This window comes from Aspergillus neoniger (genome assembly GCF_003184625.1).
Source record: "Aspergillus neoniger CBS 115656 unplaced genomic scaffold BO87scaffold_70, whole genome shotgun sequence".
NCBI classification, from domain to species: Eukaryota; Fungi; Ascomycota; class Eurotiomycetes; order Eurotiales; family Aspergillaceae; genus Aspergillus; species Aspergillus neoniger.
This window is the reverse complement of record NW_020291198.1, coordinates 12,047-33,689: the sequence shown is the minus strand read 5'-3', so window position 1 is coordinate 33,689 and position 21,643 is coordinate 12,047. Positions and strand designations below refer to the sequence as shown.

The 21,643-nt window shown below is 49.3% G+C and overlaps 9 protein-coding genes across 9 annotated transcripts; 8 read left to right on the top strand and 1 right to left on the bottom strand.

Annotated features, from left to right (window-relative positions):
• The first annotated feature begins 623 nt into the window (after positions 1-623).
• On the top strand, positions 624-1,521 carry BO87DRAFT_381367 (uncharacterized protein). Its single transcript, XM_025624514.1, has 2 exons — positions 624-723; positions 789-1,521. The coding sequence occupies exons 1-2, from the start codon at positions 704-706 to the stop codon at positions 1,507-1,509; spliced, it is 741 nt and encodes a 246-aa protein (XP_025473886.1). The 5' UTR covers positions 624-703; the 3' UTR covers positions 1,510-1,521.
• A 36-nt stretch (positions 1,522-1,557) lies between these two features.
• BO87DRAFT_371086 (methionine aminopeptidase) lies at positions 1,558-3,020 on the bottom strand. The gene is made up of 5 exons (XM_025622060.1): positions 2,817-3,020; positions 2,734-2,764; positions 2,357-2,676; positions 1,740-2,286; positions 1,558-1,682 (listed from the first exon to the last, which is right to left on the bottom strand). Exons 1-5 carry the CDS (start codon positions 2,958-2,960, stop codon positions 1,585-1,587), a joined length of 1,140 nt encoding a protein of 379 aa, XP_025473885.1. The 5' UTR covers positions 2,961-3,020; the 3' UTR covers positions 1,558-1,584.
• Positions 3,021-3,650: 630 nt separating this feature from the next.
• On the top strand, positions 3,651-5,722 carry BO87DRAFT_346808 (putative methionine aminopeptidase, type II). The gene is made up of 6 exons (XM_025620914.1): positions 3,651-3,749; positions 3,806-3,967; positions 4,031-4,635; positions 4,688-5,161; positions 5,213-5,299; positions 5,349-5,722. The coding sequence occupies exons 1-6, from the start codon at positions 3,707-3,709 to the stop codon at positions 5,403-5,405; spliced, it is 1,428 nt and encodes a 475-aa protein (XP_025473884.1). The 5' UTR covers positions 3,651-3,706; the 3' UTR covers positions 5,406-5,722.
• Positions 5,723-6,336: 614 nt separating this feature from the next.
• BO87DRAFT_420397 (uncharacterized protein) lies at positions 6,337-9,236 on the top strand. Its single transcript, XM_025627001.1, has 6 exons — positions 6,337-6,789; positions 6,855-7,007; positions 7,290-7,875; positions 7,940-8,267; positions 8,305-8,330; positions 8,429-9,236. Exons 1-6 carry the CDS (start codon positions 6,342-6,344, stop codon positions 9,195-9,197), a joined length of 2,310 nt encoding a protein of 769 aa, XP_025473883.1. The 5' UTR covers positions 6,337-6,341; the 3' UTR covers positions 9,198-9,236.
• A 1,690-nt stretch (positions 9,237-10,926) lies between these two features.
• Positions 10,927-12,266, top strand: BO87DRAFT_381360 (uncharacterized protein). The gene is made up of 4 exons (XM_025624513.1): positions 10,927-11,028; positions 11,118-11,313; positions 11,376-11,677; positions 11,731-12,266. The coding sequence occupies exons 1-4, from the start codon at positions 10,952-10,954 to the stop codon at positions 12,002-12,004; spliced, it is 849 nt and encodes a 282-aa protein (XP_025473882.1). The 5' UTR covers positions 10,927-10,951; the 3' UTR covers positions 12,005-12,266.
• Positions 12,267-12,865: 599 nt separating this feature from the next.
• BO87DRAFT_411285 (uncharacterized protein) lies at positions 12,866-14,199 on the top strand. Its single transcript, XM_025626428.1, has 3 exons — positions 12,866-12,906; positions 12,989-13,841; positions 13,908-14,199. The coding sequence occupies exons 2-3, from the start codon at positions 13,285-13,287 to the stop codon at positions 14,098-14,100; spliced, it is 750 nt and encodes a 249-aa protein (XP_025473881.1). The 5' UTR covers positions 12,866-12,906; positions 12,989-13,284; the 3' UTR covers positions 14,101-14,199.
• A 704-nt stretch (positions 14,200-14,903) lies between these two features.
• BO87DRAFT_223716 (uncharacterized protein) lies at positions 14,904-16,788 on the top strand. Its single transcript, XM_025618707.1, has 2 exons — positions 14,904-15,227; positions 15,288-16,788. The coding sequence occupies exons 1-2, from the start codon at positions 15,109-15,111 to the stop codon at positions 16,693-16,695; spliced, it is 1,527 nt and encodes a 508-aa protein (XP_025473880.1). The 5' UTR covers positions 14,904-15,108; the 3' UTR covers positions 16,696-16,788.
• A 632-nt stretch (positions 16,789-17,420) lies between these two features.
• BO87DRAFT_381358 (NAD-dependent epimerase/dehydratase family protein) lies at positions 17,421-18,706 on the top strand. The gene has a single exon (XM_025624512.1). It carries the CDS (start codon positions 17,665-17,667, stop codon positions 18,631-18,633), a length of 969 nt encoding a protein of 322 aa, XP_025473879.1. The 5' UTR covers positions 17,421-17,664; the 3' UTR covers positions 18,634-18,706.
• Positions 18,707-19,332: 626 nt separating this feature from the next.
• On the top strand, positions 19,333-21,621 carry BO87DRAFT_346793 (allantoate permease). Its single transcript, XM_025620913.1, has 10 exons — positions 19,333-19,689; positions 19,758-19,851; positions 19,898-20,097; positions 20,146-20,219; positions 20,264-20,362; positions 20,411-20,583; positions 20,640-20,803; positions 20,855-21,158; positions 21,224-21,414; positions 21,473-21,621. The coding sequence occupies exons 1-10, from the start codon at positions 19,393-19,395 to the stop codon at positions 21,542-21,544; spliced, it is 1,668 nt and encodes a 555-aa protein (XP_025473878.1). The 5' UTR covers positions 19,333-19,392; the 3' UTR covers positions 21,545-21,621.
• Positions 21,622-21,643: the final 22 nt, after the last annotated feature.

Genomic DNA, 21,643 nt, shown 5'->3' with positions numbered 1-21,643 from the left:
TTGCGAAGCACCTCCACTCCTCCTTCTAAAAAGGAAATTTCACCCAGAAAGAGACAGCCTCCATAATGAGACAATTCACCCGAAGTGGCTTAGGGCACCATGTTCGCCGCTGCGAATAAACCAACCACGTGCCATGGATAGGATACGCACATGGACTGATGCGAAACACGCATATACTCGAACAGGAACGCATGCAGCCACATGAGAGGAGACACATGCATGTTTATGAAATAGGAAGGTCGATAAATGGCAAAGGGAGGCCAGATCGCGCCGAACTGGTTCGAACCCCTCATTTAATATGCTAGTCTGGTGGGGCTGTCGGGGCTGAGTGTGATAGCTTCAGTTAGGCTGATTGCTACTACGGATGAGGTTTCGGGGATGTATGCGAATGGGATGTCACATTATTTTTGGAGTAGGAAGCGTTGGTTACTGGCTGGGAGGGTAAATTGGTGTTGTTTAGGTTGATTGGTGGATTAGGTATGTCTGGATACAATTGCGGTTATCCGATGTTCGGAGGATGATATCGCTCCATATTGAGGCTAGTAGTGGCATAGCTTAGCTTCATATTACTATGAAAATGTCTTTTTAATTGGCGTTGTATGTGCTGTGCCGCAGTTACTTATCTTGTGAGCGTTTGGAAGCAGTCTGCATTTCTACATCCCCTTTGTCACACCCAAAATCCGGGCGATCCATTAAAGCCATCATGGGCTTCGAGTACGAACAGTAATCACTTCCCTCCCTACGATCCACACTATATACACACAGACTAATCACAGGAACGCACGAAGGGTAACCAACGCCCGCTCCGATCCTGAGCTGGCAAGCCCCAAAGACGCAGGCGATGAAGAAGACGAGGCTCTCCTACAACCCAACACAACCAACAACAACAACAACAACAACAACTCGTCTCTCAAATACTACCCCTCCTACCTCCTCAACCACATAAAAAACCTCCTGCTCTCAACCCCAAAATCTCTCCTCCTCCGAAACACACTCATCTTTTTCCTCGCCATCTGGGGCCTCATCAGCCTCTCACACACCCTCATCCTCTCCATCCTTCCCATAAATACGCACCCTCCCACCCCCAAGACCTGCCACTGCGGAAACTCCACCACCGAAGCCCTCACTCTAGGGTGCAAATTCGACTCCCTAGCCGCAGCCTGGCTACCACCACACTGCCGCGACGACGAGCTCACCGCGGAGTTTGAGCGCGCTGGGCCAAATCCCGACGGGAGCTGGACATACTACGCAGACGATTACCACACCGTGCCCATGGCTATTGAGGAGGTTGCAGCGCTGGCGGATAATCAGTCTGCCAGAGTGCAAATGACGAGGGACTGGCATGTCGTGCATTGTTTGTTTTATTGGAGGAAGATGTTCCGCGTTAGGGACTTGGAAGGGGTGATTGTGGAGCCTAGCTTTGATCATGAGGAGCATATTAAGCATTGTATTGGGGTGGTGCTGGAGGATAGTTGGGGGACTGAGGCGAGGGTGGCGTTGGATACGTAGGTTTTTATGGGGGAGATGGGGTGATTGTATTGTATTGCTATCTATGGGGTTCATACAATATGCTATTTCTGATTATCACTCTGACACTGGGTATGCAACTGGTCCGCCTGGGGAAGTTGGTAGTCTAGCAGTAAGGACCTCGACTCCGTCGGCTGTTACTAGAAGGGTATGCTCTGCGAAAGTGTCAGTACACATAAAACTTTGTATCCTTGTAGGGATATTTCACTCACCAAACTGCGCCGTCCTCTTCCCATCCATCGTCACCGCCGTCCAATTATCCGGCCAGATTATATCCCTATACGTTCCCAGCGCCACCATTGGCTCAATCGTAAAGCACATACCCTCCTTCGCTGCTCCGACAGCCTTATTTCCTGCGTAATGCGGCACGCTTGGCAAACAATGAAATACTGAGTTGATCCCGTGTCCACAGAAAGATCGAATCACACTGCAGTCTCTCTTCCGCGCATGCGCTTCAATCACATCCCCATAAGCCCGGAACAACGCCCCAGGCTTGACCAGCTCAATCGCCATGTCCAGACACTCCCGGGCTGTTTCGACGACCCGGACGGACTCGAGATCCGCTTTAGCCTTGTCCCCGACGTAGTATGTCTCGTTGAGATCGCCGTGGTACCCGCCGTGGTAAAGCGTGACGTCGATGTTGAGGATGTCACCGTCCACCAGGACGCGCTGATCGGGGATACCGTGGCATATGACTTCGTTGAGGGAGGTGCAGACGGATTTGGGGAAGAAGTTGTAGTTTAGTGGGGAGGGGTAGGACTGCATTTCTTTTGCATTAGCACCTCTGTGAGACTTTTAGGGGATTGTAAGAAAGGGGAGGTGGGCATACATCACGCTCTATACACGCCTTGTGCACAATCTCATCAATGTAATCCGTTGTCACCCCAGGCTTGATGGCAGCTGCTGCGATGTCTAGGACTTCGCGGGCGAGTCTGCAGACCTTTCGCATGGCATCCTGACCTGCCTTATCTAGGACGGTGAATTTGGCTCTCCGATCGTAGAAAGATTGTGCACTTTGTGGAATGCCCCCCTGCCAGTAGTCTGGATGTTGGATGGTGGTGGGGACTGTGCGACGCTCGGATAGTGGGTAGACGGGTCGGAGCGAGCCGGTGAAGTTGAATGATAGAAAGGGATTGTACAGAATAGTTTCTTATACGTATTTCTCAGTCCCAGGTTGATGATTTGGATAACGCCGTAAGAACTTACGCTTTGTTCGGTGGATGGCTTTGTGTATTTTCTTGGCTGTTATCAGTTTTACTAATTCGATGGGTATACGACGTAGTACTCACCCAGCTACGCTGGAAGCAATCTTGTGAGCAGAAGAAGCTTCCTCTAATCTCTAGTTTGAGACAGGTGGGACATTGCAGCGTGCTACATTCATTGTCACACCCGTCACCAAGACATCTGCGTTTTGCGACAAATTTGGAGGTCATGATGGTTAGGTGGTAGCTGCTGCGGTTGTGTATAGCACAAAGTCGCACTTGAGTATTTTGATTGTCTGGGCAAGTGAACGATGTTGGAGTTTGTTCAATAAATTATAGTGCTGGTAGTTTTGAGGGCTTCCCCGCACGTTGTTCCTAGATATACTCCCTGCCATGTTGGGTTGCCTAATGGAGACGGGCAAACTGCCCAGCAGAAGCCGACTTCGGGACACCGAAAAGTTCTCAAAACTACTAGTACCAGGCTCTTGAAGTAGTATTACCACTACTAATCCTAGTGGACAGAGAAAGTACATTGCTGAGGTCGACTAATATAGTGTGCTGTGCCACCTCCGACGGATGTCCGGCGCGACTAAACTCCGCTTTTGTTGGTGATTCCATTGGCTGGAATATAGAATATAACATCCGGCTGTATGTACCAAGTTGTACACTATATCTTACTCCAATTTCATTATGCATTTGAATTCCAGCATAACTCCGTTCTGAGAAATGGTATTCACGTGGAATATCGCTGCTAGGCCTAGGGCTCCGATCCCCCGGATTGACTGTTAATCCGCAGTGTGGTCCCGTGGTTGTATTTGCGGCGAGTGGGGCGGCGCTAATCCTAAAGTAGATCGGGGATGACTAGACTCAAGACAAAGAAATCGAATGTCAGCATTGTCTTTTTTCCTTCTCTTCCACCATCAGACCACTATTATCGCGTCACAGTTGATGTCAGTATCGCGCCTTGAGATTGCAACATGGGATCAAAAAGCCCCGAAGGCCATCAGCAGACTCCTGATGGTACGACACCTGCGAAGCTTTAAGAAGCTCCCTTCTGACCTGTCTGCGTCATTTAGCCTCCAACTCGTCCGAGTTCAAGCCTGCCAATCCCAACCCCAAGCCTTCCCGCAATGGCTCCCAGTCGGCCGATTTGGACGGCGGAAATCTCGGCGATGACGATGACGATGACGGTGAAGCGAACGAAGAAGTGGAAGTGAAGACCTCCGCTGCCAGTTCTGGTACGTTCAGAGTACACTCCAATCATGGTAACATCCGCATTCCTGACAATGTACTACTTATAGACAAGAAAAAGAAACGCAAGAGGTCCAAGAAGAAGACCAAAAAAGCAACCCTGCCACTCAAGCAATCGAATCCTCCCCGTGTGCTGGTTTCGACTCTCTTCCCATCGGGATATCCCATTGGGGAGTGCGTGCCTTACAAGGACGATAATACCTCTCGCACTACGGACGAGGAATTGCGTTACAACTCACGTCTTTGGGATAAGGGTTTTCTTGACGAGTACCGTCAAGCCGCCGAGATCCATCGTCAGGTTCGCCAGTACGCCCAGAATGAGCTCATCAAACCCGGCGCGAGTCTCACTACAATTGCTGAGGGTATTGAGGACGGGGTCCGCGCCTTGTCTGGCCATCAGGGACTTGAACCCGGAGACGGTTTCAAGGCGGGAATGGGGTTTCCTACTGGATTGTGCTTGAACAATGTTGCAGCCCATTGGACGCCCAACCCTGGTGCCAAGGATGTATTTTTGGATAAGGGTGACGTGCTTAAAGTTGATTTTGGCGTTCATGTCAACGGCCGTATCGTCGACTCGGCTTTCACTGTGGCTTTCGACCACACGTACGACAACCTACTGACGGCTGTGAAGGAGGCGACAAATACTGGCATCATGGTACGTTTTCCTTCCATGTACGATATTCTGGATACATAGCTAACTTCAACAGCATGCTGGCATTGACGCCCGAGTGAGTGAAATCGGCGCGGCGATCCAGGAAGTCATGGAAAGCTACGAGGTCGAAATCGCCGGAAAGACCCACCCTGTGAAAGCCATCCGGAATATTACCGGGCATGATATCCTTCAGTATAATATTCATGGTGGCAAACAGGTCCCGTTCATCAAGAACAACAGGCCGGACAAGATGGAGGAGGGTGAAGTCTTCGCCATCGAAACATTTGGAAGTACCGGCAGAGGCGTTCTTCACGATGATGTAGGTCTCTGTTCGTTCGATGTGTTTAGCAATACTAATGCTCCTCAGGTGGGCGTCTATGGCTACGGAAGAAATACTGATGTCTCCGGTGCAAACCTGCGTCTTTCCTCTGCCAAGAATCTTCTCAAGACTATCGACGCCAACTTTGGAAGCCTTGTCTTCTGTCGTCGCTACCTTGAGCGTCTCGGGGTGGAGAAATACCATCTCGGGGTAAGTAATGATGCAACTTACATGTCAAATAATTTCTGACTCATTATGCAGATGAGACATTTGATCGACAATGGGATTGTCGAATATTACGAGCCGCTTGTTGATGTGAAGGGTTCATACACGGCTCAGTTTGAACACGTAAGAGCTCCCCGCTAAATATTATCAGCTAAAGCCTAATAATTTCCAGACTATCCTGCTCCACAGTGGTGGAAAGGAAGTGATTAGCCGTGGTGATGACTACTGAGCATTTAGCCTCAATTCAGGCTATATATTTGTCGTGACTAACTCAGGTCATGGCTCGGTCTGCTTGTTGGCTCATTCTTACATTGTGTACAGTCGCTATCTGCAACTGTGCAGCCTGCTCTCCGTCATGAGGCAGACATCTCTGCACTCTTCAGGATTTCATAAGAAGGTCTGAGTGTATTTGTTCCTTGTGACATGTCTCTCTTTTCAGGCCCATATTGTTTTACCATCTAGCTACTGAATATAAGTTCAGTGCATCATATGATTCTGTTATCCAGGCCGTTCTCATCAATTGTAAACCTTCCGGATCGGTTTCTTACTTCCATTGCCCACGTAACATACGCCACAACGCCATGCATGTCTAGCGCTGTCTTGGGCTTACTCGAGCCATGGCTTCTTGAGACTGCATTGCGAGTGCTGGATCTAACCAATGAGGTTGTAGTTGAATGCGCATTACCTTGAGCTGTACTATATGGCGTGATCGTACGTCAAGAAATGCTTGCCGGATCAACAATGTTGGTAGTTGCGATACATGATGATATTATCTTCACATTACAGTGATGCGTCAAGCATGTTTTATGCCAGAAGTCAACGCCAGGGGACAGACCAATTGACAACCGGTTTGGGAAAGAAAGAAATGATCAGAAACAGATGAGCATATCTAGCGAGCGGCTTCTCATTGCTGGACGTCCTTGGAGGTCTAGCTGGTACAACTGTGGTTACTATAGGCCAATGGGGATCCCAAGTAATATCCTGCCATGGTGGCCTTTTTGTTGAGGAAATCCGTGAGAAATGAAAGGCTCAATGATGCTGAAAGAGTATTATCAGAGGACGACTGGCAAATTAGCGCCAGCCTTGCTACCCCGCGCCAGCTGTCCAACACCACATCGCACCTTCCTCTATCACTGATACCGTACGTGAGGTAGAGAACCCAAACATGTCATCCGAAAAGTCTAACCTTCAAGGAGAGCATGTCGCACGGGTTGTCTGGGCAGCGCATATTCTCGCATATCTTAATAAAGGAAGAAGCCATGCGCAGGTCGAGAAGGACGAAGATGACGTTGCCAGTGATGCAGACAGTGAGATTGAGACTGAAGTGGCAGTTGACGACGAGACGGACACTGCCACAGCAATAGCCGTAGCTCTATCTGCGTCGAGAGAGTCTGTTTTGCGGAAGTTTCTGGACTGCGTTTGCCAGCTGCTGTCGCCGTCCAAGGGGTGGGAAGGGGTTACTGCAGCTTCAATGCGCGAAAGCAGCGGCAGTGTTTTTGTGGAAGTTGCACGAAATGATGGATTCGGTTCGGATTGCGGTATCTTTGATCCTGCAACACTCGAGTATTGCCGGATGCTGGAAGAGTATTTGACCTCTTGTGTCAGTACTGAAGGTATGCTTCTGGGGAGGGATATAGTTTGACGCAGTCATGACTAACTGGATGTGACTGCTGACCAGAGCCAACTATCACAACAAAATCCTTGACGGAATTTGAGGCCGCTTCGATCAACTACACCGCTAGTCGAGTTGACTACTGGATTTCTGCCTGTCGAAGAACATACGCAAATCGTCATATTGACACGGATTGGAATCCGCAGACATGGCCTGGACGTGAGTCGGCAGCTCAAATCTGGAAAACGATGGCTGTTCTTTTGCTGCGCTTTGAGAGCAAGAGAATAACCCCAGATTGCAGGACTATTTTGGTGCAAGGGGCTTACAGCTGCGTCAGTTCACCAGAAGTGCACCACTTACTCTTAGATGCACTTGGCCCGAAAGTTGGCTCACGGCTTTGGGTGTGTTTGAGATTCGTTGCCAGGCCTTTGACGGACTGTCAGCGTTTGCGGGAAATCTCTCTTTGGGAGTCAGATCTCCGACATGCTCGAATTTCCCTAGTACCTTCCGCGCCAAAGACGACACTGCAAAAGGAACACGTGGTTGATATTGCCACAGCTTGGGAGCTACTGGATCTTGGGATTGCAACCGAACCAGTCATCGAGTTGCTTAATCCCTATAGACATGTGTTCAAACAGGCCTGTGCCAAGTCTCTCTCATTGCATGCTGAGATGCAGCTCATATGTTATCAAGAAGAGTGCCGTGGACCACGGAGAATGTTGCAATACTTTGGGTGTAGCAAGAAGTCATGTCTTCTATGTGAAACGTTCCTGGCTGCGATGCACAATCCGATTGAGACCCGGGGTAGGCATTGCGTGTGTTATCCGGCCTGGGGAGTTCCGTGCTTAATCTCAGATGCTGTATATCTCGCTGCCACCGAATTAGGAAACAACCTTGTGAACCGCATCAGAGGTTCATTCAACAGAATAATCCGACCGGGGGGGACAGCGGCCTTACCAGACGTCATGCAATCGGACTTTGTGTCGGACTTCTCGAAACTTACGTTGGAAGAGTGGCGACAGAGGCAGAGAATGGTAGACTTAGCTCAGGCGGAACAAAGCACGAACTGGACAAAACTGCAACTTATGTGAGGCAACCCTGTTGTTTTGTGAAGTATACGCGACTGGATAACTGAAAATAACATGCCGCAGTGAGGGCAAGGGTAAAGGCTTACACACCAGGACTCGCCCACACCCAAACTTTGAGCCTGATGACTGTTGCCTGATGTGTAATACAACGCCAGCCCGGCCATGCGGGCGCTGTCGCAGCATACATTATTGTTCAAAGGATTGCCAAGAGAGCGATTCTTCTTCCCACAATTTGCTTTGCAAGAAGTTTGCTACCCTACCTGAACGTCCATCACCAGAGCACAAGCGAGCCATTCTCTTCCCAGTGGACAAAACAGAGCCTGATCTGATTTGGGTCCCTACAGAGCGCCGATACGATGAAGAGTGCAGGGTGTGGTGGACAAAGGCGCTGGTATGTTCATACCTTGGTCCTGGTTCACCGATTACAGGAAGATTGCATGTCGTACACAACGAGGTACGAGGGCGAAAGTTAGGGTCCGGTATGTTTGATTACTGTGTTATTCTGCTGCATCGCGAGGCATATTTATTTGACGGTTCGCCCTCAAATAAAAGCATACTGGCTTCCGTAAGGGCCTCCGGCGCCGCGAGTCCTCCCCATGCATACAATGGCCCGATGGTTGCAATGCGGGAGGTCCACCCAGAAAGTTATGCCGATATACAACTCTCTGATTTTCGGCATCCGATGGACTACCTAATAACGTATGCAAGCACGGATGTCAGGGAATCCGTTCCGGATCTGCAGTATCGGGCTCCCACGGTTGTTCGGGGCGTGAAGATCTGCTGCGATGGGGAGATAAAGCTTCACGGATCGGAGCCGTTCGTTTCAATCGACTTGAAACGCTCAACCAGGCATCTCCTTTCTGTTACCCAGGGTAATTCTCATTCGTCGATTTCCGCTCTCCTCGGCATACCGCTCATCTTCTGGAAAGACCCAGACGCTGAATTTCATGTTAACCCGCCTGGCTGGGATGCAACACAGTGGGCAAGCAGCAGTCAGAATGCGGCATTCATGATGATGAGAACCAACCCTTCTGATCCTTCATGGGGATGGGCTCCTCTGTATTGGAACCACGATATTGGAAATGTGTGGATTGTCCGTGAAGACGGGCAGGATCTGGATGTGCGTGAAGTAGCGATGATGTGCCACTTCGCCAGATTCAAGCTTCAACGAATGTTTGAAGATGCGATGGAATTAGAAGTCTCCACAATTGAGGATAGAGAGCGCGTTTTGAAATATATTACGCGCGAAAACATGCGAGCGTTTTGGGAGGAGACTGGTGGTGATGAGGCGGACAGAAGCCATGATGATGTGAGCGATTGATCTGTTACTGCTTGGATCTCAGTTCTTACAGGGTTTTGAGTGGATAAAAATCCCAGAATCAAGCATCTTATATCGTATGAATCTTGGCCACCTAGTCTTTCTCTCCAAATATGTATTATTGACATGATTATGCATAACCCGACTCTAACGGGTTTGGGGCAGATCAAAAATCCTTATTTAAGGCAAGAATTACGGAATGACCTACCTGCCTATTGCCAAATCCTTTTTTAAGATACGAATTGGACTTGTTACAATCGGAGCCGAGATATCCAGGCGTAGAATCTCCCTAGTTGATGCTGTTGTCAGCCAACAGGCTAGAGTAGCAGTAAGTCAATCTAGAGCCAAGAGTTGAAGCTCAGATATAGTGGCTCGCCGTTAGGCTTTAGTGGGGATGCGGAATATGTGTTTTTTTTCACTGCTCTACACTAACTATTGTGAATTGAAATGGTTTTGCTCTTATCTGTATGAGTAATTCTGTTGCCTCTTGGTGAACTTTGCTGTAGCTGGGTCCATCGCATTTAAAGTTAGGCATCTGGGTCAGTGCCATGGAATATATCGTCTCATGCACAGAATATCATCGCGGCCGCGTTGAGGTAAACCATATTGATTCTTCCGGACCCAATACTATTACTTTGATGGGCATACTGAGTTGTTAGGCGACTTCTATCTTACTGGGGGTCATGAGGTGCTAGAAACTGGAGGGATGAGGCTGATATTAGGTATAAAATTGCGAGCTGCACAGCCTGTTTGAGGGAAGTCCGATGGTATTCGTATTCGTAGAGTTGATGCGCGGAGATAGAGCGCCCGGCAACTTTCGTTGGATCCTCGGTTGACGAGCTGGTACTTAAGTACTATGGCAGTTTGCGATACGCATGACTGTATACGCTGCCCATCACCCAGCCAGCAAAGACAGTGATATTTGATGAGGTCAATGTAAATGAGCTTCCCTTTTTGGATGACTTCTCCACAGACTCATGCCAATTCACGGAGAATTTGCCTGTCGGGGGTCGAGGCCGAAAACGTGCTGCTAGTGAAATCCCAAATTGGGCAGCGATAACGGCCTCAGAGGACTTATAAAAAGGCTCCTATAGGGACGGAATATCATGTCAATTACGAGGCGGGCGTGGGGTGAGAGGGGTTACTGCAATGCGACTGACTCGTAAGACGCCTTAAGTCGATGCGGCATTCTCACCTCCCGAACACCTTGACTCCCCATCCTCCGTGAACCGTCTGACCACCAGGATTTGCTGCCAGACTATCAACCTCACCTTCATTCCATGAATTTTCTCACACAATTGAGTGAATGGTCTTCCAGGAACTGTCAGTCATGGGTCGATGAGTCTAATACCAAGGTACGTCCAGTCCTAAAGGTACCCAGCTACCATCGATGACCGTTTTTTCCGGGCTCAAGCCTCGCGCGGCAGGCTAGCCTTATGCCTAGGATCCTAAATGGCCATGACGGCTCCACATGCCGCCCGTCATGGCTATTGTTTCTCCACAACAGACAACGAAGGAAGGCTCTTCATAGGTGTAACTGTCGAGCCGTTAGACCGGTCTCTAGCCGAGAGACACCAGGAATTAGCTGCAGGTCTTGCCTTCCAGCCCACTGGCTGCTCAATCTCCAGTCGTAAAACTTGCAACCTGGTCTTGGGAGTTGGGACAGAAAACAGGTTAAATATGGGGGCCCTCTGTCGTCTTGAGCTTCTTTGCAACTTTCACAATTCCGAACGTGGGCAGACGTAGTAGAACCGAACATGTCGCGCCAAGTTGACCGGATGGCTGAGCCAGCCGACAAAAAGAAGATGCGGCTCGTTGTAGCCAGCTGCAGCAGGTAATGAGTCTCCTGTCAGCGTGAGATGCAGACAGGCATGTCCTGGTAGCAAGACGAAGATCTTTCGGACTAACGGATGTCGATAACAGAACGGGTACTCTGGGTCTTCATGAAGCCCTGGAAATGCTTGGGTATACACCATATCACATGATCGACCTGATGCTCAAGGGTAGGAAGCCTCACATCAAGGCTTTCACAGAGGGCATCCTAGCTCATAATAATCGATTCTCTGGTATCAAGAGATATGAGACGCCAGACCTTGATCGATGGATAGGAAGTTTCGACGCATGTTGACCTTAAAATCCGCTATTTATTTACAGCCGGGTGCTGACTTCCAGGTGTATTAGTGCTTGATGGAAATACCAAGCTATATTGGACTCCGAGCTCTGGCCGGTTATATTGAAGACCCGGACGTCAAATTTATCGTGACTGAGCGCTCGCCTGACAAATGGGTCAAGTCGTTCAACAACACAATTGGAGAAGCGATCATGGCAGGCCACAAATTTCCACTGAACATCTTGAGGCGCTTTGACTCGGAAGTGGGTCAGTTTTTCAATCTGGCCGATGTAATGTACTGGGCATATTCTGACGGCACGAACCCCGGCCATCCGAACAACGAGGCGGCTCTTCGGAAGAACTATGTCGAATAGTGAGTTTCGCTATTCGCTTTCACGGTGATAACTGGCTGATTATAAGCAATAGCATCCGGGGAGTGAAGGAAACACTGCCAAAGGATAGACTTCTTGTGGTCCGACTTGAGGATGGACTGGGCTGGGACGAGATCTGTCCATTCTTAGACGTGCCCATTCCCGAAGAGAAGTACCCTCGAGGCAATGAGCCAGGCAAGTTCCATAAGATCATTGAAGATTATTTGGAGCCAAAATTGAAGGCTGCTATGATCAATCTAGGCACATTTGTAGTCACAGTCGCCGGGATAGGTGGCTACTTGGGTTGGAGGTATTATCGCGGCCATTAGGATCATCAGCGCTCCCTTCAGGAGCTTCATAGGGATAAAACAATGGCATCGACCGTGAGATTCAGATGCTCACTTGGCTGTGGGGAATAGTTAGGTTTTATAAATGCGATCTTAGCGCGATGGCGTGATTTGGCTGCAATTTGGCTCATCGAGCCCCGACCGAAGGATGATCGAGTCCACAAACGACACCTGCCTCACGAGGAGGACGATATATCGCTGAATTCGCGAGACATAAATCATGTTATTGACTATTGTGTATATACACACATTGGTTTCCGAGTAAGACGAGTCGTGTGGTAGGGTCATCCCTGGGGCAGATACGGATACCATTCAGACGCGACACTATCGTAGTCTTTTCCCACAGTGCCTGGAATTATAAGAAAGAAGAGTACTGCAGAAAATCTAAACGTAATATGGGATAAGACGCAAACAGTTCAGTCGGGTACTTTTATGAGCGGCAAGGTCAATTTTGTGGGACTCTAAGTGTATGGGGTAAGCTTCACGAAGATAGAAGGTGGAGAGATGCTATGATTCTACTTTGTATACCTCAGGCCTCCACTTTCCCAACCCCAACCCCCAGCCTTCTTGTGTCCACTCCAACCATCAACAACCATCACTTCAGTCGCATTGATTCACCAAGAACATCGCTGATAGGGGCTAATGTGATGGCCGCAACAGCTTACGATGGAAGTGCAACAGTACTCCGGGGTGGCCATCTTGTCGCTTCCATTGTGAGTATGCAGTATCAGAGATCAGAAGCAATCTGCACCCTGGAAGAAATCCAGATTGACGGATGAAATTCAGTACGCTGATTCCAGGCAACAGGAATTAGTTCCCGATCACGAGCCACAGTGTTGAAGCTGTTAGAGAGGCGTGTTAGGCAGAGGAATAAGAGGTCTATGGTAAGATTCCATTTCCTTCAGACCCTTGGTAAGAATTTGGTCTTCCAGGATCCTAGTCAATTCCCTCCACTGATTCAAACAGAGGTTCATAATCATCAATTCAATATTGAATATCCAACTGGAAGAGTGCTTATCCGTACGCATACCACTGACATCATCCCGAGGGTTCCTAGCCGACCCGCATTTGCGATCTTAGTACTGAAGAAGTATCCGCGGCAAGCCGATCGATCAATAGGCTTTAATAATAAATTCTTATCGCAGAGATACCCCTCCTAGCCTCTCCTAACCTCTCAATAATACTCCATATAGGCACCAGGTTCTGTACACATCTCTCGCTTCGATGCTATAACACCGGGAGGGAAAGACCATCAGGACACTATGCCCTCGTTTACCCTCGCCAGCCAAACTCCTCATCTGATAATACAGCCTTCCGACGCTGCTCTCTCCCCACCTGAGAGCTACCTGTTCGTTCAGGATGGTCTTATAATTAGTTGTGGAATTCTCTACGCCTTCTGTTACATATTTTGCATGATTCGCACGTACAGTGACCGGACATACCCGTCTGCGTCAGCTAAGGGGATCCAATTCATGAGTCTGACACTTGCCTACGAACTCTTCTACGCGGTGGTGACCACAACCACCACCTTTGAGCTCCTTGCATTCCTGGCTTGGTTTCTACTTGATGTAGGATTTGTCGCAGTGGCAATCTGGCGAGCACACGAAAAGCGCGACCGGGCGTGGTTAGTACGGAGAATAGTTGGCTTCGTACTGGTGGGAATGGGCGTGCTGAAGGGGTTGACGATGCTGTGGCCCGATGAAAGGGAGCAGGTCACAGCATACTGGACGGGAATTCTGCTACAGATGCCGATCGGCTGGATCTGTTTGGCGACGCTGTGGAAGGAGTGGAATACGAAGGGTCATTCGTTGGAAATCTGGTATGCGGTTCGCAATTGCCTGCTTGCGTTTTACACCGCTATGGGAGATGCTGACGGGGATACTAGGCTCATGCGATACTTGGGCTGCTATACAGCCTACGGGGTTTTCTTCTGGAGGTATTGGAATGTGCCACAAAACTGGGAATATGTGGCGTCGGTGTGGAGTACAGGGATTATTTTGTGGACACTGCTGCCTGAAACGGTCTATCCGTTTGTATACGTTTGGGTGCATTGCACATCCAAACTAAAAGGCGAGTAGACATACTTGACTGGGTTCTAGACATATTAGTTAGATAGCGGTAGAGGTTGAGGAGAGGATATACAGATAACATTGAGGAATAACTACTATATACGAATCAACCAACTTTTCGGTGCAAAATCCATGAAATTCACAGCGATGAGTTAGACGCTCGTAGTGATGAGAAAATAACCAGGCGCTTATCCCACAAGTCGGTGGCGGTGTTGCAAAGAAAGTCAAGAAACTCCAGCAGATGCGCCCGTGCACCAACCGACTTTTGGACGTTGCTGTCATGTGGATCGCGTCTCCACTGCGGGCGCCCGTCACCGATGCCTGAATCTCTAGCATGATCTCCCTCGAACTCCTCTGTTTCATACTACTAACTCACATCCTGTCCATGCAGCATCCTGTGCAATTGACTTTGCTCCAACCACTGGACTCGCAATGCTCTTCATGCAGCTACGACACCGAGTAATCATGGCGCCGAGACATTGGGCGGCCCGGCGAAGACGAGGCTTGGTTGTCGTAAGGCACAATTCGACAGTGTCTGTGAGAGAAAATGGGCGAATCGGGTCCACAAAACTGACGAGGCTACTAGAAGCCCATTATAGATCATAATCTTCTCTCAAGGCCCTCAGAATAGCATCACAATGGGTTGATCGCCAGTCCAGCACAGCACTCCGATGTGTTTCTGTTTCCCCGATTGCGGTCTGGGTTCTTGCCAGCTCATACCCACTTCAACCCGGAACACCGCCATCCCAATCAAATGCACACAACTTTCGTGCATTCCCAAACACGTTATGAAAGACAACCTTGCATCTACATATGCAACTGACGTGGTTTCTGAGCGCTAGTCCAGGCGGCTCTGAGTTGGCTTCGAGAGACTTCAGAGATCCACTCATCCGCCCTTCCCTTCATCCCTTTCTTAAAAGACAATCCGTGCCGCAGCAGCACAAACATTCCTCAATTCTCATACCTTCCCACCTCAACCAGCTTATCGACTCATCTCATCAGCCATTGGGCTAATTGATGGACACAATGGGCCAGAAGAACTACAAGCGGCTGTACTACAACCTCCTGCGCTCTCAGGAAAACGACGCACAAGTTCAGGAGATCCCGATAACAGAATACCCTCAGCCAGAGATAAGGTCAATCAAATCATCGCGCATTGCTCTCTGATGTATCTACTGACTTTGGGGCTTCTCCAGCTGCTACACGACACCGATTGCCACCGTTGTCATCGGTCAAACCCACTTCAAGATCGCTGAATACCACCTGCGCCCTTATTCAAGCTTATCACACAACTCATCGGAACTCCATATCAGCGACATCAACGAAGATATCGGACATACGTTCATTCACTTTCTCAGCACCGGCTGCTATGAAACACTCAAGCCCACCGATCTTGGCCCGGAGAATTGCCCTTGGGCTCGCGAATTCGAGCGCAGCGTTTATGCCTATCATGCTGCGAGGCGCTACAGCATCTTCGGACTCGAGGAACACGCTAAACGGTATATGCTGACTTTCAGTGAAGAAGTGTCAACGCGACAACTTCTGAAGACTGTTAGCAAGGTGTACTCGGAACTTCCAGGCCACGATTCATGGTTTGAGAGTTTTATCCGGGACAAGCTCGCTGCTGCTTTCGAAAAGGATGAATTCAGCTTCAGGTACCGAGTCGTGCGCGACGGCCTGGGCTCTGATGACGATTTTAACCGATTCTTGATGTACACGACTTTGGAGATCTACGCGGATAAACTGACTTCGCTGCGGGAAACCGCACCGAACGGACACCACACGACCAACGGCCATGCAGAAATCCCTTCTGAGGAGAAAGGTCCTGCTGAAGAAAAGCAGTCGACCACCGAATCTCCGGATGATAAGGATGAGAGCTCGCCACGGTATTCCAATGAGCCGCTTTCCGCAGATGACACGCCAACTGTCGTAAATGCTGTGAACTCACGGCCCCAATCGCCGATCCCACCTTCAACGGCTTTCTTAGCCTCTCCGGCCCAGAATGGATACAATTGGGCGTCATCTTGCAGTGATTCTCCCCCTAGGGAGTTTCCGGCATTTGCTCCTTCGCCCCCTTTGATTAGGCGAGAGACTGTAGACTGGGCAGATCCGGATCCAGAGCCAGAGCGAGAACCAAGCTTTCGGCCAGAGACGGAGCCGCCAACTACACAACAAAAGCCAGATCAGGAGCTTGAGTCAGAGCAAACGCCAAAGCAAGAGCCCGAGCAGAAGCCAGAGCTGGAGATAGAGCAAAGACCCGAGTCGGTGCTGGAACAAGAGCCAGAGCCCGTACCTGAGCCAAAGCCCGAGCAAAAGCCCGAGGCGCAGCCGCAGACACAGCCGCCATTGCAACCCCTCCCTCCACCGGACCTCAAACGAAAGACAGAACCCGAGCCCGTGATCAAAACGGAGCCAGAGTTAAAGTCAGTACCACTCCCGAAGCCGGCGCCTGGAAATCAGGCAGCACCGGCAGAGCAGCCTGCTCAGCCTAAAAAAAAGAACAAGCCCAACTCACACAGAAGGAAGAAGAAGAACGCCCAAATGCATGCAGCGGCTGCTCAGCAAGCTGGGCCACAAGCCAACGGGTCGGCCGCGAAGCCATAATTCTGATGGTAAAGATGCTAAGAAGCGGCCTGAGACTCTGCCGTTATTCACCAAGCCTAAATCCCACGCTCTTTTGGAATATTCTCAAGTCACCCATCGGTCACATATCCTCGGCTTATAAGGATATAATGGATATTATCCACTCGCTCGCTACATTTCTTTTGTTGATGTACTATACACTCTTTGTTATCTATGATGGAATCGCTCGCTCGTGAGCCAAGATTCTGTCTGAGAACCGTGCTTTAGAGGGAGGGCAACAGGAGATCTTCTACCTGGGCCTCCATCTCGCACATACCGAATTACATCACACAGAACAGTTCCATTGTAAAATTTGGAACATTTGCCATACTCCATCGTTTCTTCTTATTCATAAATAAAGATAACCTCAATAGGACACTGTAGAACAATGAGCCTGTAGCTGGAATGATAACTTATCCGAGCGATCGACACTACATCGGCTATCATTCCTGGGGAACAACTACAGAAATTTTGTGCCCTTTAGTCTCTAAAGGAGTATTTAGGCAGACCATTCCGCTATGCGATGTTCCCAGTATATATATATGTTGCTGCATCAGGAAGGTGAGGGACAACAAGTCCATCGGGTAAGGCTGACACGGGTGTCGTTGCCTTAGGCTCGGAATCAGAACGATGTAGACGATCCCCTCGGAATGACATCACATCTTCGATTCCCGCATTCACCACATCATTATCATTCACATACATTTCAGGCGTTCTAGAATGGTGTACCCCAGGCACACCTGCTTTTGCAATATGAAGCACAGTTTATGGTAGGCTGGGTGAGCTCCGTGCCGAGATCCAGGATTGTCATTCTGGCGTCATGGGCGTCGCAGTAACCACCGCCATGAGAATTGCTCGCTACCATCATATTCACGTCATGGACTCAGACCACCATCTTATCAGGTCCGCCAGTATGCGAATATCCCTGCATCATCAAATGCCTAGATAAATATGTCAACTCCTCTGCAATTGACCAATTTTCTGGTGCATATAGCTCCCTCCCGACTTCTCTCACGACAAATCCCATATCAGATCCGCCAAATCCACCGCAGGAAATTCTCCAGCCTCAATCCAACCACTAATATGAAAATCGCTATCACCGGTGCCCGCGGCACCGTAGGACGCGCTGTTGTCAAAGAAGCCTCTCAGGCCGGCCATTCCACAGTCCAGGTTGACCGAACCGATACCGAGTACGATGGAACGCCCAACTCCGAGATGAAGACCGCCGACACGGCCAATGACTACGAAGCCACGCTTGAAGCCTTCAAAGGCTGTGACGCCGTCATTCATCTTGCCGCCATACCAGACCCCATCGGGAAGGACGACCAACTGGTTCATAACAACAATGTTACATCGGCGTTCAATGGCTTCTACGCCGCTGCGCAACTGGGAATTAAACGATTTTGCTACGCGTCGTCAGTGAATGCGATCGGTCTCGAATATGCCACGCAACCGCTGAGATTCGAATACTTCCCCGTGGACGAAGAAGCACCGCCCAATCCGACAGATTCTTACGCACTGGCCAAGCAAGAAGCTGAGACCCAAGCGAGGACATTTGCTCGATGGTTCCCCGGAATGAAAATCGCGTGTATGCGTATCCATGCCGTGGCATCCCGCGAGGAGGCACAGAAAGGACACAAGGAGAATTGGGAGGACTCGGCCGTCAAAAGCTTGTGGGGATGGGTGAGCCCGGATGCGACTGCGAGAGCCTGCTTATTGTCTGTGGAGAAGGCTGAGAAACTTAATGGGTGCGAGATATTCAATGTTGTTGCTCCGACGACGACACAGGACACGCCGTCGATTGAGCTTGCGAAGAAGTATTATCCCGATACCGAGATTCGACGCGAGCTCAAAGGAAATCAGTCTTTCTTCACGGCTGAAAAGGCAAATAGGATACTTGGTTGGGTCCATGAGGAGTGACTGGTCGGTAGAGCATGTCGGCTATAGAAACATTTTCTGCCGAGATCGAAGCGAATGAAGCAAATCAGTCTGTAATACCAACAAATAGCAATGCTCACATATTTAAGTTAAGACTTACGTGCTATTCTCCCTACTTTAATGGAACTAGATTTTTCCCACTAGTCATGGTCGAATGGGGACATAAAAACTGCTTATCTTCCCGATCTCGCCAACTGGCAGGCTCATCACGCGACTGCACCCCTCCGGATGACGCCATTTTCACCAATGCACCATCTCCCGCTTCGCTTAGAAGCATTGATCAACTGCAATATGAATGTAAACTGTGTCGCAAGAAGATTACTCTGCAAACTCGAGATTATCATGGTATATCATTATTGCTATCGTTATTGCATGGCTCTTGCTCGTTCAGAGGTCCATCCGACACACTCCCGATGAAGCAATTGAAGCCCTAGATCGCGACTTGAAAACACGGCTGACTAGCCAAGAAATGGCCCTCGATCTAGCCATGCATGAAGGGCCCTCGCTTAGAGTGGTTAGTATCTGATCACACGCGGTATGGAGTGCAGAACATGAGTGGCCTGCCATGAGGAGGTCCTTGCATTGATGCTCCGTATTTTCTCGTCGCGAGATATCTTGGAAATGGCGTGCCTTTGAGTTGGTGGCTGCGAGCTCGCAGCTTGTATCCTTTAAAGCTTCCGATCGCGGCCTAAGACGAGGAAAAACTTGGGAGAATGCAGATTTCTGTCTACTACTGGCAACATGGCATCTCGAAAGGATGTCAGTCAAGAGACTGCCGATCACTTCGATCAGCGGCACTACTCAGACTCTTCGCAAGACCTTTCCTCTCCGAAGGACAAAGCTCAGGTTCATACACGCCCGTATGAAGATGCGACGGATGCGACCCTTGATAGTAATCCCTTCGCAGACCCTGAGGTTGCGGAGCGCTATGCTCTCATTTATGAGAAAGCGCAGTATGAGTGTCGACATGTCTTTGACCCTACACTTACGTGGACAGCGGAGGAAGAGAAAGCGCTCGTCCGGAAATTGGACTGGAGGGTGTGTCTATGGGCTGTAGGTCAAGGTGATTCTGCTTTGCTTGAAAGTATGCTCACTACAGAGGATAGTGTGTAATGTTCTTCGGTCTTCAGGTTGACCGAGGAAACCTTGTACAAGCTGTGTCGGACAATTTGCTGGATGATCTTGGTCTCTCCACGAATGGTGAGCGCATCGCTTCTTCGGATTACTAGGTCTCTGACGTGTGCAGACTACAACACCGGAAACACCATCTTCCTTGTCGCCTTCCTTCTAGCCGAGCTGCCCTCACAATTGGTGTCCAAGCAAATTGGCCCCGATCGCTGGATTCCCATGCAGATGACCATCTGGTCAATTGTTGCTGCTGCACAGGCTGCTTTAAGCGGGAAGAAATCTTTCTATGCAACGAGAGCACTGTTGGGGATACTCGAGGTAATTGAAACGAATTGAATCTATGGTATCTTATTCTGATTTCTATAGGGTGGTTTCATTCCCGACATCGTCCTCTGGTTATCCTACTTTTACACAAGCCGAGAGCTTCCAACCCGCTTGAGGTAATTTTGTCTCCTCTATCTCAGCCCATTACTGACAATCATAGTATTTTTTGGACTGCGCTATCTTTAACTACTATTATTACTTCGTTTCTCGCATTCGGCATCCTCCACATGCGTGGTGTACAGGGCATGGCTGGCTGGAGGTACGTGTCATGTTTTCCTTACCCTTACAGGTCTAACAGGGTCTACAGGTGGCTATTCCTAATCGAAGGTCTCATCACTCTTCTTATTGGTCTAAGCTCCTTCTTTCGCATGCCTGCCTCCGCTGTCGACACCAAGAAATGGTTCCGCCCGAAGGGCTGGTTTACAGACCGTGAAGTCAGCATCGTGGTCAACCGGGTTCTGCGCGATGACCCCTCTAAGGGTACGTTTGCGTTACCATTGCTTTGAACCTTTGACATTCATTCTCACATTCCTTAGGAGACATGCACAACCGGCAAGCCATAACTCCGCGTCGCCTTTGGAACTCCCTCCGAGACTATGACATCTGGCCGATCTACCTCCTTGGTCTAGTAGTTTATATCCCGCAGACACCGATGACGTCCTACATAACCCTAATCCTCAAGGGTGTGGGATTTGGCACTGTAAGTGTAATGACTTTTACAAACCTAGTGTAGCATGCTAACATCAAATAGTTCACTACGAACCTTCTCACCATCCCCTACAGCGTCGGCCACATCATCTGTCTACTATTGCTCACCCGTCTCAGCGACTGGCTTAAAGAGCGCTCCTTAGTGTCAATGATCCAATCCATATGGACACTACCCTGTGTTATTGCCCTCCGCTTTTGGCCTGGTACAATGACCAACGCATGGGGGACGTATGCTACCGTGACCCTGCTACTCTGCTATCCATACTGCCACGCTATCTTGGTGGGATGGTGCTCGAAGAACTCTAACAACGTGGGAACACGGACAATCTCAGCAGCACTCTATAACAGTGAGCTAATCTCTTCCATCTTACTATACTACAAAGAGTGCTTGCTAATAAACTTTTGACAACAGTGTGCGTTCAACTCGGCGCCATCATCGGGAACAACATCTACCGGGCGGACGATAAACCCAAATACCATCGCGGAAATTCTGCTCTCATAGGGATTAATATTCTGGCTATATTGCTCTTTATTGGCACGAAGATATACTATATTCATAGAAACAAACACAGGGAGCGCGTGTGGAACGCAATGACCGAAGAGGTAAGTGTTATTATATACTCTGGGAATTAGCAAATTGATTAGCTAACTTGCCACATAGGAACGGCAGGATTATCTGCAGAATACGACAGACACAGGAAGTAAGAGGTTGGATTTCCGCTTTGCGCACTAGCATTTTTTGTATAGCCATCGCTTGCAGTGACGAAGAACACATCAGCCAAACGTTACAACAGGGTAAATAGTGATCAGTAGACAAATGAACTTACGTGCC

Excerpts from the sequence above, each read along its gene's own strand:
- BO87DRAFT_371086 (XM_025622060.1), bottom strand. The coding sequence starts at position 2,960 with ATGACCTCCAAATTTGTCGCAAAACGCAGATGTCTTGGTGACGGGTGT. Across the intron at positions 2,677-2,733 it reads AGCCATCCACCGAACAAAGC|AAACTATTCTGTACAATCCC; the intron begins GTAAGTTCTTAC and ends AATACGTATAAG. Across the intron at positions 1,683-1,739 it reads GAAGAGGACGGCGCAGTTTG|AGCATACCCTTCTAGTAACA; the intron begins GTGAGTGAAATA and ends ACACTTTCGCAG.
- BO87DRAFT_381360 (XM_025624513.1), top strand. The coding sequence starts at position 10,952 with ATGTCGCGCCAAGTTGACCGGATGGCTGAGCCAGCCGACAAAAAGAAG. Across the intron at positions 11,314-11,375 it reads GATGGATAGGAAGTTTCGAC|TGCTTGATGGAAATACCAAG; the intron begins GCATGTTGACCT and ends CAGGTGTATTAG. Across the intron at positions 11,678-11,730 it reads CGGAAGAACTATGTCGAATA|CATCCGGGGAGTGAAGGAAA; the intron begins GTGAGTTTCGCT and ends TATAAGCAATAG.
- BO87DRAFT_346808 (XM_025620914.1), top strand. The coding sequence starts at position 3,707 with ATGGGATCAAAAAGCCCCGAAGGCCATCAGCAGACTCCTGATG. Across the intron at positions 3,750-3,805 it reads CCATCAGCAGACTCCTGATG|CCTCCAACTCGTCCGAGTTC; the intron begins GTACGACACCTG and ends TGCGTCATTTAG. Across the intron at positions 5,162-5,212 it reads TGGAGAAATACCATCTCGGG|ATGAGACATTTGATCGACAA; the intron begins GTAAGTAATGAT and ends CTCATTATGCAG.
- BO87DRAFT_346793 (XM_025620913.1), top strand. The coding sequence starts at position 19,393 with ATGGCATCTCGAAAGGATGTCAGTCAAGAGACTGCCGATCACTTCGAT. Across the intron at positions 19,852-19,897 it reads TCTTGGTCTCTCCACGAATG|ACTACAACACCGGAAACACC; the intron begins GTGAGCGCATCG and ends TGACGTGTGCAG. Across the intron at positions 21,415-21,472 it reads GGAACGCAATGACCGAAGAG|GAACGGCAGGATTATCTGCA; the intron begins GTAAGTGTTATT and ends CTTGCCACATAG.
- BO87DRAFT_381367 (XM_025624514.1), top strand. The coding sequence starts at position 704 with ATGGGCTTCGAGTACGAACA. Across the intron at positions 724-788 it reads ATGGGCTTCGAGTACGAACA|GGTAACCAACGCCCGCTCCG; the intron begins GTAATCACTTCC and ends GAACGCACGAAG.
- BO87DRAFT_223716 (XM_025618707.1), top strand. The coding sequence starts at position 15,109 with ATGGACACAATGGGCCAGAAGAACTACAAGCGGCTGTACTACAACCTC. Across the intron at positions 15,228-15,287 it reads TACCCTCAGCCAGAGATAAG|CTGCTACACGACACCGATTG; the intron begins GTCAATCAAATC and ends GGGCTTCTCCAG.
- BO87DRAFT_420397 (XM_025627001.1), top strand. The coding sequence starts at position 6,342 with ATGTCATCCGAAAAGTCTAACCTTCAAGGAGAGCATGTCGCACGGGTT. Across the intron at positions 6,790-6,854 it reads CTCTTGTGTCAGTACTGAAG|AGCCAACTATCACAACAAAA; the intron begins GTATGCTTCTGG and ends ACTGCTGACCAG. Across the intron at positions 7,008-7,289 it reads TCCGCAGACATGGCCTGGAC|TACCTTCCGCGCCAAAGACG; the intron begins GTGAGTCGGCAG and ends GAATTTCCCTAG.
- BO87DRAFT_411285 (XM_025626428.1), top strand. The coding sequence starts at position 13,285 with ATGCCCTCGTTTACCCTCGCCAGCCAAACTCCTCATCTGATAATACAG. Across the intron at positions 13,842-13,907 it reads GGTCATTCGTTGGAAATCTG|GCTCATGCGATACTTGGGCT; the intron begins GTATGCGGTTCG and ends CGGGGATACTAG.
- BO87DRAFT_381358 (XM_025624512.1), top strand. The coding sequence starts at position 17,665 with ATGTCAACTCCTCTGCAATTGACCAATTTTCTGGTGCATATAGCTCCC.